The sequence below is a fragment of the Dermacentor andersoni genome, chromosome 3, assembly GCF_023375885.2.
Source record: "Dermacentor andersoni chromosome 3, qqDerAnde1_hic_scaffold, whole genome shotgun sequence".
Lineage (NCBI taxonomy): Eukaryota > Metazoa > Arthropoda > Arachnida > Ixodida > Ixodidae > Dermacentor > Dermacentor andersoni.
In genome coordinates, this window is record NC_092816.1 from 187843176 (window position 1) to 187857870 (window position 14695).

General features: G+C 45.3%; 1 protein-coding gene across 3 annotated transcripts in view; it reads right to left on the reverse strand.

The window, feature by feature from the left end:
* LOC126524759 (uncharacterized) overlaps positions 1-13546 on the reverse strand; it is a 40145-nt gene extending 26599 nt beyond the window's left edge. For 2 of the 3 annotated variants that reach the window (XM_055067295.2, XM_072286834.1), the window contains exons 1-3: positions 13415-13546; positions 9998-10145; positions 2491-2526 (exon numbers count right to left, since the gene is read on the reverse strand). In XM_055067295.2, the coding sequence (XP_054923270.1) occupies positions 2491-2526; positions 9998-10086 (125 nt within the window). In that variant the 5' untranslated portion in view covers positions 10087-10145; positions 13415-13546. The remainder of the gene's footprint in view (positions 1-2490; positions 2527-9997; positions 10146-13414) is intronic. The other variant, XM_072286835.1, reaches the window with a different exon arrangement.
* Positions 13547-14695: the final 1149 nt, after the last annotated feature.

Below are 14695 nucleotides of genomic sequence, written 5' to 3' on the forward strand. Positions count from 1 at the left end.
CTTTCACATGCCCTAACTGTTCCGTGAACAAGTGCGCAAACTGTTGCGTGAATTCTGAAGGCAGTGAATCAGGGCATGTCACCTGGCAGCAATTCAAGGTTGAGCCGTTGATAGTGATTCCCAGGCTCCGAACGGCATCAAGCCCCAGCAGCGAAGTGCCCTTGGTTGTGACATGAAAAAGCACACTGGCTCTGTTTCCCTTGTAAGATACGTCAGCAAAAAAGCAACCGCTTAACTTGATTTGTTCTCCGGAATAGTTACACAAATTGGCAGTCGGCGGTCGCAACGAGTAGGTGTTGGCTAGATATTTGTGGTAGTGCTCTTCACTGAGTAAAGAAACCGTAGCGCCTGTGTCGACAAGCAACGACAATCTTATCTTCCCGATAGAAATGTTGGCTCGAATATCTTTCGCCGACGCATTACGGTCACCGATTTGAAGTACCGTGACGGCGTTGGCCTTCTCGGGCTTTCGAACGGCATATTTCTTTTTCTTCGATTTGCACATGCTTGAAAAGTGACCAATTTTTCCACAAGAGTGGCAACGCTTGTTCCTCGCCGGACATGCAGTCGAGTTAGCCATATGCGATGACGAGCCGCACCTGTAGCAAGTTCCTTGCTCAGAGTCTGACCTTTTTCGCACATCTTGAATCTTGTTCACAGTGCTATGCGCGAATTCCCCGAGCTCTTGTTGCGTTTGCTCAATTTGCTTCCCGATGTCAACAGCACGCTGCAGTGTAAGCGAAGACCCTTCATAAAGCATGCGTTCACGGGTTGTTCGTGACGAAGTGCCTTCCAGTAATTGGTCTCGAATCATGCTATCGGTAGCACTGCCAAAATTGCAAGTAGACGCAAGTTCCCGAAGACTGTTTGTAAATGCTTGAAAGGTCTCACCCGGCAGTTGTCTTTGGCGAAACCGGCGCCGCTCCACCAAATCATTCGTAGCGCTCGCGAAATGCGTATCCAGAGCAGCAAGCGCGTCCTTGAACTGGTCCACCTTGTCCTCGGCCTTGGCGTCCGCGGTCACGTCTGCTCCTTGTGCAAGGATGCTGTAGAATATTCGCTGGCCTTCAAACCCGAGCGAGTTTAGCAGAATTGCCTTGCAACGCTTCGGCTTCAGTTCATCGCCGCCAATGGCCTCCAGGAAATTCAGGAATACGCGTTTCCACTGCTGCCAAGGCACAGCCGGGTCACCGCGTGCAGGCAAGAAAGGGGGCGGTGCTGGGAAACACCCGAGCGGCAAGGCTCCGATACTGACCCTCGTCGCCAATATGTGGTGTCTGGCTCAGCCCAGACGCATGACACTGGACCACGCAAGCGCAGTATGCAATTCTCTTTATTCGTCACAGTAAAGCCACATATTGAATGACGATGACAATATGTACACTGAAAGAAACGAAACTGAAACAATAAAGGATACAACACAGAGCATGTGCTTTGCAAGCCTTGGGCGCGGCAAGGACATAGTTACCGCAACTGCGCTCATCTGCGAGTGATTAAGCAGAAAATAGGTGATATATCGACGGCGCTGAGGAACGCTAGTCACAAAACAGCAAGCCGCTGCTTCATTGTGATTGGTAAATAGAGAGAGAAGAGCAACGGACACTAATCCTGATTTTATCCAGAAGCGGAAAGTTTGGGCACTTTGTAATACAGTTTCAGCTCCGCTCCTAGTACACAAGCAACGTATACGCTGCTCGCACCGTTTGCACAAGGCGCAATCAGCTTAGAAAGCACTTCCATGTCCTCTGAAGCTACGGAAATACTGTCGTGTCGTCCTCTCACTCACTTCCTAGAATATCCGCCGAAACAGATGCTTGCGAAGCCGCACCGGCGTCATGCACATGCATTGTAATCAAGGAGGGAACGGGGACAGATAAGACAACCAATGGACGCATAACCACGTGATCAAACATACCGGCGCTTACGGCATCGCCGTCCAAAGGCACTATATTATGTGAAAGTGGGTAGCATTATGAGCGCAGTGCGTAGCGAAAGATTAACGTTTATGGTTCAATTAGGAGCGTTGAAAATATTCCCTGAGCTCTCGTACTGGCGGTATATTGTTCTACGTCACACGAAGCTGTCAAGCCTAACAAGCACTTTCGCCCAAGTTAGTGCACGTGAGAAGTATAATCATTCATGTTGAAACAGTTACTTTTATTTCATTTATTTTTTTTATTGTTATCGCGCCCAATAATGCTTATACAGTTTCCTTCATCCTATGCTATTCCTTCTCCCTATGATGTGCCTGCCTTCCCCTCCCCGTTACCTCTCTTATACCTATTTACACTGTTCACCACCGCGTGCATCTATTCTTAGAGCTATAAAAATGTGTGAAAAAGACGAACAAATAAATTGAAGCATCTACACAGAGAGGCACGGAAAAGCATGTATGTTGCCGTCAGGATGGTTTCTACAACGTTTCGTGTCGGCACAAGAAAACCGAGCACACAGCCAGCTTCTAGTGACAATTAAGCCATTCACACTTACGTGAAATCTGGCGTCACCACACTGTCTATGTGCCTCCTGGAAAACAGAATAACAACGCAACATTTGTTGCGCACACCTGACAGAGTTCCGCATCACTTTCGATACAACTTTGCACATACAGGTTTCAATGCAGTCGATGTACTTGAACCGTTACAAGAATCACAGTTGAGAGCCTGGCTAGCGCAGCATAGCAGCGGCTTGAGCGTGTTGAAGTTTCTTAGCCATAAGAATAAGCCTACTAGTGCGCACGGTTGGGGAAAACATTTTGTCGTGCTGGGTGCAAGAACTTCGATATGATTATGAGACACCGGCAGTAGGAGCTCGTGATTAATTTTGACCACCTGGGGTTCTTTAACTTGCACCTAATGCGCAGTACACTGGCGTTATTTCATTTCACCCCTGTAGAAATGACACCGCCACTGCGGGAATTTGATCTAGCAGTGTAATTTCATAGCCACTGCGCCACAGCGGTGGTTCCACACGGATTGCCTAAAAACAAGGCATCTTGGCATCCACGTAAGCCCTGGAAGTGGTTGCTCACTCACTGTGATCATCCGCACCTGACCACGAGGTGGCCGTTTTGACCGCGACGGTCACATTCAACCGGCGGTGGAATAGAAAGATGGCCGCGTATAGGTTGGAGAAGTACGGGAAGTCCAAATTAATTAGGAGCCCCTTTATGCGGCACCTCCGAAAGTATCGCTGTTGTTTAGATGTTGAAATTTGTGATCGCATTGATCCACGTAAAAGACCACGGTTCGCAAGTGTTCGCAGAAGCTATTGCTGTAGTGTGGACAAATTCAAGGCCGTTCGGCCCTGCGAAGGTGGATGATCAGCGGAGCTGTAAACATCGTAGTAAGAAATGTTCGCGATCACCGATACATTGTTTCAAACCACGGTATTCCAAGCTGAAATTATTCCAAAGTCTGGACGTCAAATTGACGTGGCTGTTTATGCGAATGGCGGCGGGAACCCGCGACGTTTTTCAAATAGCCATATCAGCAGCCTTCATCTTTGGCGGAAGCATCTTTTGCTTGCTTTTTTTACTCCTAAATAAGTCGTATAGCAACTTTATTTTAGATAAAAGCGCTGACAAACACAATTTTGTTTTACTGAAATTAAAAGTGCTTTGTAATTATTTACGGAAAAATTATTGAAGCGCACTGCGAAGTGAACGCAAGTGTTAGCATTTTTCGAGCCACAGCCTCACATGGGTCAATGCCGCGTCCAATCCAAGGTCGATCCAAATGGGTCGCGAAGCTTCGAGCGAAAAGCGGTTCAGTACAGATTGTCACCGACATCAGCAAGGGGGGTTATGGGAGCAGCGATTGAAGCGCGACTATGTTTGGAGGGAACAAACATTGGGAAAGAAAAAAGCGTTTCTTTTTAATTCAAGCGAGACAGTTAGATTCGTTCAACGGAAATAAAATTCCTGGTCAATATTATATATTCGTGAAGAGTTCAGAAAATACAAGTTTATTTAATGTTATTATTATTAATAAATGCATTTGTTTTCAGCGCCCATCGTTACAGGGGGCCTTGGCGCCACTAAAACTCGCAATCCAATGCACATGTTGAAATGAGCAGAAAGGCGCAATCGTAAAGTTCACCTGTGGAAATACGTCCCCCTCACATTTTGTGCTTTCTTGCTGGTCGAAGTTTGTCTGAATTTGGTGACTCGAGTAGCTTCATCGCTTCCTAATCTGGTCATTCAAAGGTAGTGAGTTACGACCGCCAGATAATTGTGTAGTTGTTTTCGTGCGACTGCGCCGGCCGACTGGCTTGGCGTCCGACGATAGGATCAGCACTCTACACCTAAAGCTTTCGTCGGCCTCCGAAGAAAGTATGTTCTGTGCAGGGGTGCGATTTCGACAACCGTACGGCTGGCCTTTCCTGCATCGCTTCCCGCGCTGAAAGCTCGAAACACCCATCAAGTCGAATGGCGGGGCATTTTAATATATAGCTCCAAAAGCAGGCCAACAAAAAAAATTTTGCACCTTCGCAAACAAAATGACGTCACTTCTGCTTTTAACGGACATGGCGTCACATTATTTTTTATTCCGCCGGAAGTGTTCCCACCACATGCAAATGGCGCTAAGCCCCATGAACCGCCGATGGACCGCCATGTTTTAAACGTATGGGCTCCTATGGAAGCTTCGCTACCAGGTATATTTACCTTGTCCAGTCCAGTTTGCTGTGCGCACGTAAGATGGCGGCTACATGAGAACAGCTGAGAGGTTCTGTGGCCCGCATTTAGTGCATTTTTGCACATAACACGGCCAGATTAAATGAAATCTGGGCGTCCGAGATGTCATTCGGCCCGAGAATTTTAAAAGTGGCGAACGTCATGGGAACTGCGAAAGCCTATAGTGTTTTGATGCCCATGCTAGAGTACCTAAAGTTGGCATACACATTTCCAACTTCCGAGAAATTGTTACAAGGCTTAGGAGGGTATTGGAAATTTGCTACTGGCAAATGAGTTGTATATTGCATACCACGATTTGGTCGCCTTTAGATGTCTTATTAAGTGCTGTTTACAGAATTGTGATATCGTTTCTTTTTTCTTTACCGAGTTCTACGGTGGCAAATATCATCGGCAAGATTTTCCTTCCAGGATTCAGTATTTGCTATTAACATTTTCATAACCTAATTGAATTATCTGATTAGCACATTCGCGAGATATACTTTCTTTTCTTTTAAAGTTAGCAAATGGAATCAAAATCGGTACAGCGGATCTGAAGCCCTTGAGCTAAATCTAAAACGTCTCTGCAAGATACGCCATTGCCGGTGCATGGTCGGGCCAAAAGAAGCTGCTTTGTCTTGCACAAAATTGGAGTAAATTATTTTCTTGTGTCAATCTCGTTTGTCCTGATTTTTGTAATGCGTTAACATTAAGAGGTCCAGAGTGGAAAGAATTGTATGTGTGAAGTGTGGAAAGCCGGTGACATAGTATAGGTAGAGAGCTGAAAAAAGCGTGAGCATATACAGCGTGTCCCAGCTAATCTTAGCCAGAATTTAAAAATATGCAGATGCCGCGTAGCCAGACAGAAGAAAGCTAATGTTTGCCGTCGCTAGGAGATACTGAAACAATATTTTTCATTCTGCCTAATTAATTATTACGCTGCTCTGCTATTTTACTTAGATGAAAAGTGGCAATGAGAAAATTGTAGAGCGACATGAAAAATTCTCGATGCAGCCTTCTGTTGCAGAATACGTGCTGCATAAAATTTTTTTTCTGAGCCGAACAGAAGCTCGCAAATGCATGCAAAATTGCCACGCGACTGGCCGCTCGAGGCATTTTGCGTGCATTCGCAGGCTTCTTGCACGCTCGGAAAAACACTTTAATGTAGCACGTATTGGGCAAGCGTGCGCGCACACACACACACACAAACATATATATATCTATATATATATAGCAAATGATGATGTTCTCCTGAAGAAATCGCCGGTTACGGCACTCCCTAATGCGATATTTGAGCGCAGCTGCACGCGTGTCTGTTCATTCCGCGACATATTGAGGTATCGCACCGACCTCCGCGCCGATCGCCAGAGCCACAGCGTGCGGCGCTATGTATAGGGTGATCATTTTTGTTTTATTTTTAAATATCGCCTGGAGCAGATCGCGCAATCATTGTCGTTGAGCTGGATTATTCCAAGAGGCCGACATTACTAGCACCGGAAACAGGCAGACTCGTTTGACTAATTAAAAGAATACTAATTAACTTCCTAATTATCTTAGGGGTCATATCGTAATCTACGAATTTTAGCCGGTGAGCTTCCAAGACGTGTCCACTTTAAATAAATTTTAGAGTCACACCTGTTTCGGGATATTACTTCCCAAAGTGTGGAACGTAATACATTGGTGTTCCAGTTGTTTGCTTCAGGGAATGAGTGACCGTTTCATTAAAGAAGTAAGCGGAACGACAGGGAATTGTCACGGCAAGTTTGATGGCGCAATCTCCGAACTGGCGTCATTCTGGAAATTAATTCCAACTGGAGACGCCTTACATACTGACCGGGTACAATGTGCGAATTGCAATATATGACGCTAAGTAATTCAGTGAAAATATAAGCAGTGTTTTTTTAATTGTTTTAATATCTGTTTCGATTTGTCATGCATGTAATGTCCGACTCTCTGAATAATCCAGCACAAGAACTAGGATTATGTTATTTGCAACACCTTGTCCTTAAAAATTCAATAAAACTTGTGAAGCCTACATATACCGGCCACCCAGTTGCCGCTTTCCTGCGACAGCAGCTTATGCAACGCAATCTTTACAGGGAAACGACGCGCCGCGGTGGCTTAGCAGCTATGCTGTTGCGCTGCTAAGCGCGAGGGTGCGGGATCAAATCCCGGTAGCGGCTTCCGCATTTTGATTGGAGGAGAAATGCAAAAACGCCCGTGTCTCGTGCATTGGCGGAGCGTTAAAGATCCCCCTGGTGGTCAAAATTAATCCGGAATGCCCAACAAAGGCGTGCCTCATAATTCGATCGCCGTTTTCGCACTTGAAACACCAGAATTAAATACCGGGAAATGCTTGCGAAGACGGGCTTTCTGGTTCTTTCTTTTTCTGTACCCCGCACGGCCGGTGCCGCTGCTGCCGCGGATAGATGGATGCTATGAGCGCCTCCTTCAGAACGGGGCGGTGGGTTGCGCCACCAAGTTCTCCTCATTGTATTGCCTAATATGCTACCTATGTTTAAAGAAAAGGAAGAGCAGGAAAGGAGACCACAAAGAATTTCCGTCACCAAGTTTCGTGAACCCCTCTTCGGAACCTTGTCTTCGTACGCTTCTGTTGTTTGTGGTTTGCCTAGTTTTCGTCCACTAATATTCCAGTGAACTCTTTTTAATCTCTACTGCGGGCATGTTTACCTGCCTTCCGCTCTCGCTGAACCCAAAGTATTCAAGGAGACCAGAGGTGCCCAAATCTACCGCTGGGCAGATATCTTGTCATTCTAACAAAAATGCTCCATCGTTTCCTCTAGCTTTATCGCAGAAGCACATGCTTCTTCTTCTTCTTTGTTGTATTTCGCGTTATAATTGCGTGTTCTAAGGTATGCTGATCTCGCTTCGAAAAGTAATGAACTTTGCTTTGACTTATCACAATTTCTTTCTTTCCTGATTTCGATTTTTCTTCTGAAGTAGCTACTCATAGTAAGTTTCTTTTCCATTGCCACCACCCATAAGATTACGTCAGCCTCTCTGACTTTCCGCTTGACGTGTTTTGTGGCCATGTTGCTCACAATACCGCTCACGGACTTGTTGGTAAGCTTCCTAGTTCGCCTCCTCCAGTGTGAAGCAATTCGTTTTTTTTTTTTGTACAAATATCTAACTTGTGAATGCCACCCTGTCAGTGTGGATGTCAGACCATGTAAGACTGGAGGATGCCAGACTGTCAGTCTAGATGCCAGAGTATGTAAGACTGGCAGATAGGCAGATGTGAGTGCAATCTGGTGATGCTTCAGGGTGGCCTCCTCCGCTTTGCTCCTCATGTTTCCGTTGCACCCTCCTCCTCAGCTTTCCTCCTCGCGCTTCCTTTCCTCTCGCCGTATTTCATCCCCCGCTGCGCTCCGCGCATTCGCTCTTTCTTCCTTCGCTGTGCTCGTTCGCATGATTACGCCACCGAGACACGCCGATGCGCTCTGAAACACATTGAAATGTGTTGAACTTGGTTAAATTTATGGATGCAGCACCTTAAAAAGATTGGACGTAATAATGCTCACGCATTTCTCTGCCATTTACAGCTGAATTGCCATTGAAGGTTTTTTTTTCCTTCACCGATTTAACTCCACCGGTAATATTATTGCGAACAGCATTGTCGCCATTGTCAGACTAATTGTTACTATGTCTAGCCATTTCCTCGAAGCACTGAGAACATAAGGGAGCGCCGGTGTTCTGCAAAACTGCACGCTGATATCAAACCTGTAAAAAAATGATCGAATAAAGGGCCTGTAGGAATCCATTGCTTCTACCATTTGGATGAAACAAAACTGTTCATAGCACAGATAATGAATTACTGGCTTCAAAAAACGCCGCTATGTGACAGTGGTAGGGGTCGCTTGAGTGCGGCTCCGTTCTGCTCGGGTTGCTGCCAGAATTCTCTATAGACTGTTTTAAATATGGCGCCGCCATTTTGCTATTACTGCACCGTCTATCGTTCGGCGCTGTGCTGGTATGTGGAAACAGCATGTTTGCATAGCAAACATGCTGTTGACAACGAGCGGCACGCTTTTAACGGGATAGCGTTAAAAGCCCCATGTCACAGAAAATCCGATGTCGGTGTCCGGTGTCTCGTGAGCGAAAATCATTCCGAACCACGCAGGCCTTCTGCGTGGCCCAGAGGTGTTACGGAAATAATTGAAGTTGTCTGAGTAAAAAGCGTCAGAAAAATCGTAAAGTACGACTTACACACAACCTAAACACATGATAGCGTCGGATTGTAATTTGAATATACGAGAAACCATAATTTGGTTCCGCAGAAACTCAAACACAAAGCCCTTTTCCGGCGCTTCTATAATAGCGACAGCGGCGTCCCCTGCTCTGTTCGTTGCAACACAATCCAGATGGCGCTCACTTCCGCGCATCCGATGCAGCGGCGCGCGGAGACGAAGGAAGAGAAAGAAAGAAATGACATGAAAGCCTGCTTTCGTGCATAGCGTTCGCCGCCAGCACTTCCAGGTAAATATTACGGTAACATAATCTTCAATTGCCGGGAAGCGTGAGCAGCAGTCAGGGAAATTTGAATGCTTTCACGTTCCACTCTTACTGAAGAAGCTTAACGTCGTCTATATTGTTACGTTTTGATGCGAAAGCGTCAAATGGCTCCTTGAGCGAGAAAGCGGTCATCCATTGCCTGTAGCAGCCTAAATTTTCATTCGCTGCGCCCATGCGTCCGCCCAAGGAGTTTAACGTGCGGTTTAAATGGTGAGGCATCCCTACAAAGTCAAATGCCATTTGCAGTCGTGACAGCTTTGCGAAAAGGACCTTTATGGCGAATTTTTCTTAATTCTAGACAAGATGTCGTAATGGTCCAATGATGTTTCTACCTTCGCGAAAAGGTTCTCTAATTCATTAGTCGGCCTCAATTCTATAGCGGTAAAGCTTCCCTTTTCCATGAGGGTCACGGTTTCCACAGCCGAAAGATCTTGTACGGGTGTCTCGTAGTGTAAACCACACACACAATTCAAAGGGCGACATTAGTAGATGGTAGTTGGTGTTGCTTAAAAAACATTATTTTCGTCAATTCTCGCTCTCTTCTGCCTGTTAAATGAAAAATGAGGCAATGGCATGTCTAAGCTTCTTGCAAAATACTTTCATTTTCCACCTCAGAAGCGTTGTAGATACTGAAACCGACACCAGTCGCTGCTTGAAATTGTAATCTGGACTACATAACGATCTGATAAAAGTGCAGAAGCTCCGCTCTCGTAGCTTTCTCTTCCGTTCCGGGAAAAGTTATGTCGCCAGGCATAGAGAAAGCGCAGGTTGGACGCCGACAAAAACACTCACATGTAAGCACTGGGGCTGACCGTTTCGCTGCTGTTTCCGCCAGAGATTGGGATGCGGTTGTGAGGCGCCACCGCCACGTCGGCAGCCATTGCTGCTCGGTCTGGGCCTCCTGTCCTTGTTTTGCTGCCTTCCTTCTTTCGCGGCTTCACTGCAGAACACAAGCGGCAGGTGTGGAGAGACAATGTTGTGCTTGGAAACAACATCCGCAGTTAGCAAGTTGCGTCGCAAATGTCGCAGAACAAAAAGTTACCGACCAAGAAATTGCGCTTCGATTGGCACTCGTGCTCCATTACAGATCGGTGAGGTAAAGATATCGTGAATTAGTATACCGACCTCTCCTCATCAACAAGCAAGCAGATTCTCGCTGACTCGCAATATAGCGCCTTATCCGGCATTCTAGCATAGCGCGCTGAGCTACTGAACGCAGGATGCACCGATGCTAGTGCAGTGGCGCATACCTTCGACCCGTCCACTACATGCGCACTCCAGGTATGCGTCCACTGCAGCGACTGGTGGTGGTGATGATGATGATGATGATGATGATGATGATGAAGCCTCAATGGCACAAACCAACTATGGGGGGTAGGCCACGAGTCGGGTGGTAATACAATTCAATAAATAAAAGAAATTGGTTAACAAATAACAAGAAAGGAAAACAAATATATAATCCAAGATGAAAAATAAACTGTGAATACATGAGATAAAGTATTGATCAATACAATATAGTAAGCCTTGCGTAGATAGAAATACTAAAAAAAGAGAAGAAATAAATAAAAAGGATATACTTAAACTTGAGTAAGTTAAATTCTGAATAATAATGGTAAGATTTAAACTGAAATTGTGCTTTTACTTTTTGAATTTTCTAAATAGAAGTAGAAGTAAATCAATTGCTGAAACTAAGAACTATTATCAAGGCATTCTTTTTATGCCACATAGAAAATTATAAATGGCTAGGCAAACGTTCGTGTGGCTATATCCCAATACCGTTGCTCCAAAGGATGGTATAACAGCACTGCTTAAAGGCAATCCTAAATTTTGAAGTGGAATTTCTAGACATTTTTCGATGAGTAGGAAACCACCGATATGATAATAAAAATTATCTATAGATTCCGGTTCATTGCAGAGGTAGCATAGAGGGGATACCACCATGCAGACCACACCTGTGGAAGTAAAAATTAAGTGTTGAAATACGGCAAGCAGCCTAGTAAATGAAACTTCGAATTTCCGGTTAGGACACCATTGCCGGTTCCAAGAATAATTTAGGTACAAAAAATCTAGATTTTGCTAATGAAAAGGCTTTTTTGTCTTCGCTCAAAGAAAATTGCCTACATCTGGCTGCAGTGATGTGCGCAGCTCCCGGCAGCACAGATAGCGCCGGACCTGTCAGAGAAGCTCGTGCTAAGGAATCGGCTATTTCATTGATATGAATGTCTCGGTGGCCGGGGACCCATTCCATATGAAGTAAACTTAAGTGAGGCGGAGCTAACGAATAAAACGTGTTCAATGCTGTCGACTTTGTAAACGCAGTAAGTGCGCTGCACACAGATAGAGAATCTGTGACGATAATAACCCTTGTATGAAGGGGTAACGTCCGCAAGGCAAGAAATATTGCCAGAAGTTCGGCATGAAAAACTGATGTGTAATTTGGTAGGCGAAGTGAAAAAAACCAATCGAGGGATGGTGAGTAGATGCCCACCCCCCACCCCTGCCTTCTCTTCACGCGAAGAAGCATCAGTCGCTATTACATTTATTTTGAAGGAGGTCAAATATTCTTGTAAACGGTCAATCAAATATGTTGTGGGCAGAAATTTCTCACTGTGTGGCAAAATGTCTGCAAATTCAATTTTGAGCGACCCCGGAGACCTATGAAGCGCAATTATTTCTCAAAGGCGAGCATTTAAAAGTTCTAATTGTGCTTGCACAAATACGACTTGTAGGGTATGCAACCGTGACCACGTGTTCTCAAAAAATGGATTTCGTTCACTAATAAATGCATATTGTCCACGTCGTAGTGAAGAATCATAAGCTCCTAAGTAGGTTTGAACCGTAAGCATGCGGAATCGCGTGTGAAGAGTAGGTAGGCCCGCTTCGGTATACTACATTATTAGCAACAAATTTAGGAAGACCGAAACATAGTCGAAGAGCTTCTCTTTCTAACAGAACAAGCGGTCTTAATTTATATTTTGCACTTCCAGCCAAATTCTAGAATCGATCGTACATACATACGATAGATCATAATTAGTGTTTCACTTCGCATACCAGAACGTCGGTTACTGACTACGTTGTAAACCTAAGGCTCGTGTCCCCTTCGTTTCAATATTTCCTATGTGAGAACGACAGTAAAGTTTTCCGTCATATATGATACCCAAGTATTTAAGCGACTCTACCTGGGGAATGGTTCTCTGTTAAAATACTAATGATAACTGTAACGGCCCGGAAAGCGGAAAAACAAGGACTGCACTTTTGTTTACGTTTAGTGACAGATGCAGATTGTGAAGCCACGTCTGTAGAGTACAGAGGTACGTTTGCAAAGACAGGTGAAGGAAAATAATGTCTCTAGCTGTCGCGAAAAATGCAATGTCATCTGCATAGACATACAGATTCACATCGTGGTGCAGTGGCACTGAACTCATGAATAGCTTAAATAGTATAAGAGACAGAACAGCCCCCTGGGGCGCCCCTCTTGTCTGATCGTATTTTCTTGAAGAAAACCGTTTTGAAAACAATGAAATTGTCGGTTTCTTAGAAACTCAAAAATACATGCCGTTATGTATCTCGGAAAATTGCAGGACTGTAATCTGTCCAGCAGTAGAGAGTACACAAGGCTGTCATAAGCTTTTGCTATGTCAAGAGTCACTAAAGCACTAACTTCTTTTCTATGCTGAGCAAGTTGGATGCGGCTTTCCAAATCTGCATGCGCACACCAAATGGAGAGACCGGGCCGGAAACCTATTTGACTTGGGCTCAGTAGCGAATTTTCAGATATATTATCGATCATAAAACCATATCAAACTCTTTCAATTAGTTTTATCATATTTGACGTAAGAGAGATAGGCCTAATGTTGTCAAGGTTGTAGCCAGCTCCTTGTTTTTTTAAGCAGCGGTATAATTTTAGCTGTCCTCGATTATGGTGGAATACAAGCCTTTTTTAGAGAATAATTCACTGTGTTCAGAATGTCATCAGAGGACATTTCAAACATTTCTAGCATGGCATTGGAAATGTCGTCAGGACCGGCAGCTGAGGCAGGCAGAGATCTAAGCACATTGGAGAGCTCTGACACTGTAACTTCCACAAAATCATCGGCGATGGGAGGCCTTAGTGGCCCATTCGGCAAACGTGATGTTAAGCCTCGCGCTAAGCCCTTTCCTATGAATTATAAAGCGACTGGCAAAGTATAGAACAACGTGCGCACGTACCTTCGACACCGCCACAAGGCACGACGATGTGGCGTCCTAGTTCTTCGATATAGCAGTACAGCAGGCGGGTTAAGTAGCTGGCCGCACATCAGGGCTTCAACGTGAGAGAATTCGAAGCGCCGAGCCCTGGCCCGTGGTGCGCACGACGCGTGTCGGACGCTCACTTCTTCTGCCTCTTCTTCGATTATGCGACGGCAAGCAGCTGATTCGCCGATGCGACTTCATCTCTCTTTAAAGAGAATTAACGGTTGCACGGTCCAGGTGTATCAACTCACGCACTGTGCGATATGCGCGTACATTTACTTAAAATTAAATTAAATTATGGGGTTTTACGTGCCAAAACCACTTTCTGATTATGAGGCACGCCGTAGTGGAGAACTCCGGAAATTTCGACCACCTGGGGATCTTTAACGTGCACCTAAATCTAAGTACACGGGTGTTTTCGCATTTCGCCCCCATCGAAATGCGGCCGCCGTGGCCGGGATTCGATCCCGCGACCTCGTGCTCAGCAGCCCAACACCATAGCCACTGAGCAACCACGGCGGGTGTACATTTACTTCAGCACGATGCTAATAAAACGTAGTTGCCTGCTACGGAAGCCTGCGAGCATCCAACTTGGCCGTAGCAAGGATACCAGTGAGTGAGCTACAAATCACCGTATTTACGCACGATTGAACAGTTATTGAACAGAACTACGCGCGGAATACAAGCAAGAGCTCGTAAAGTGTAAAGACATGAAAGAACGCGACCTTCGTGCTGAAATACTAGAGCTGCGAACTGAGCAGCGGAATATGACTAGCAGCATTCAATTTGCTCATCAAACAGTCGAGTGGAAAAGTTCAGTGCTGCAGTCTTGGCAAATGCCGAACAGGAAAAACAAAATTAATGACTTCGAACAATGTGTACAGCCTTTAGATTAGAAGTGCTTATTTGGAAAGGAGACTTGTACTCGCTCAGCGGTACTCCCGAAATGTCAACCTAGAAATTGAGGTATTGCTAGACAAGAAAATGAAAGTGCACTACATATCCTATCCATGGCTGCAAGTCCCATTGATGAGCCAATTAAGGAAACAGACATACAATCATGTCATCAGGTGTCAAGGCGGAACCCTGACCGATCAAACATCATTGTACAATCCAAATAAAGAGCGAAGCACGACGCAACTCTGAGGAAAGCAAAGAAACTCGACTAACAAACAAAGATGTAGCAATAGATATTTCGCCACCAATTTACATCAATGAGCACTTTTGGCCGACACTGAAAAGATTGCTTCGAATCGC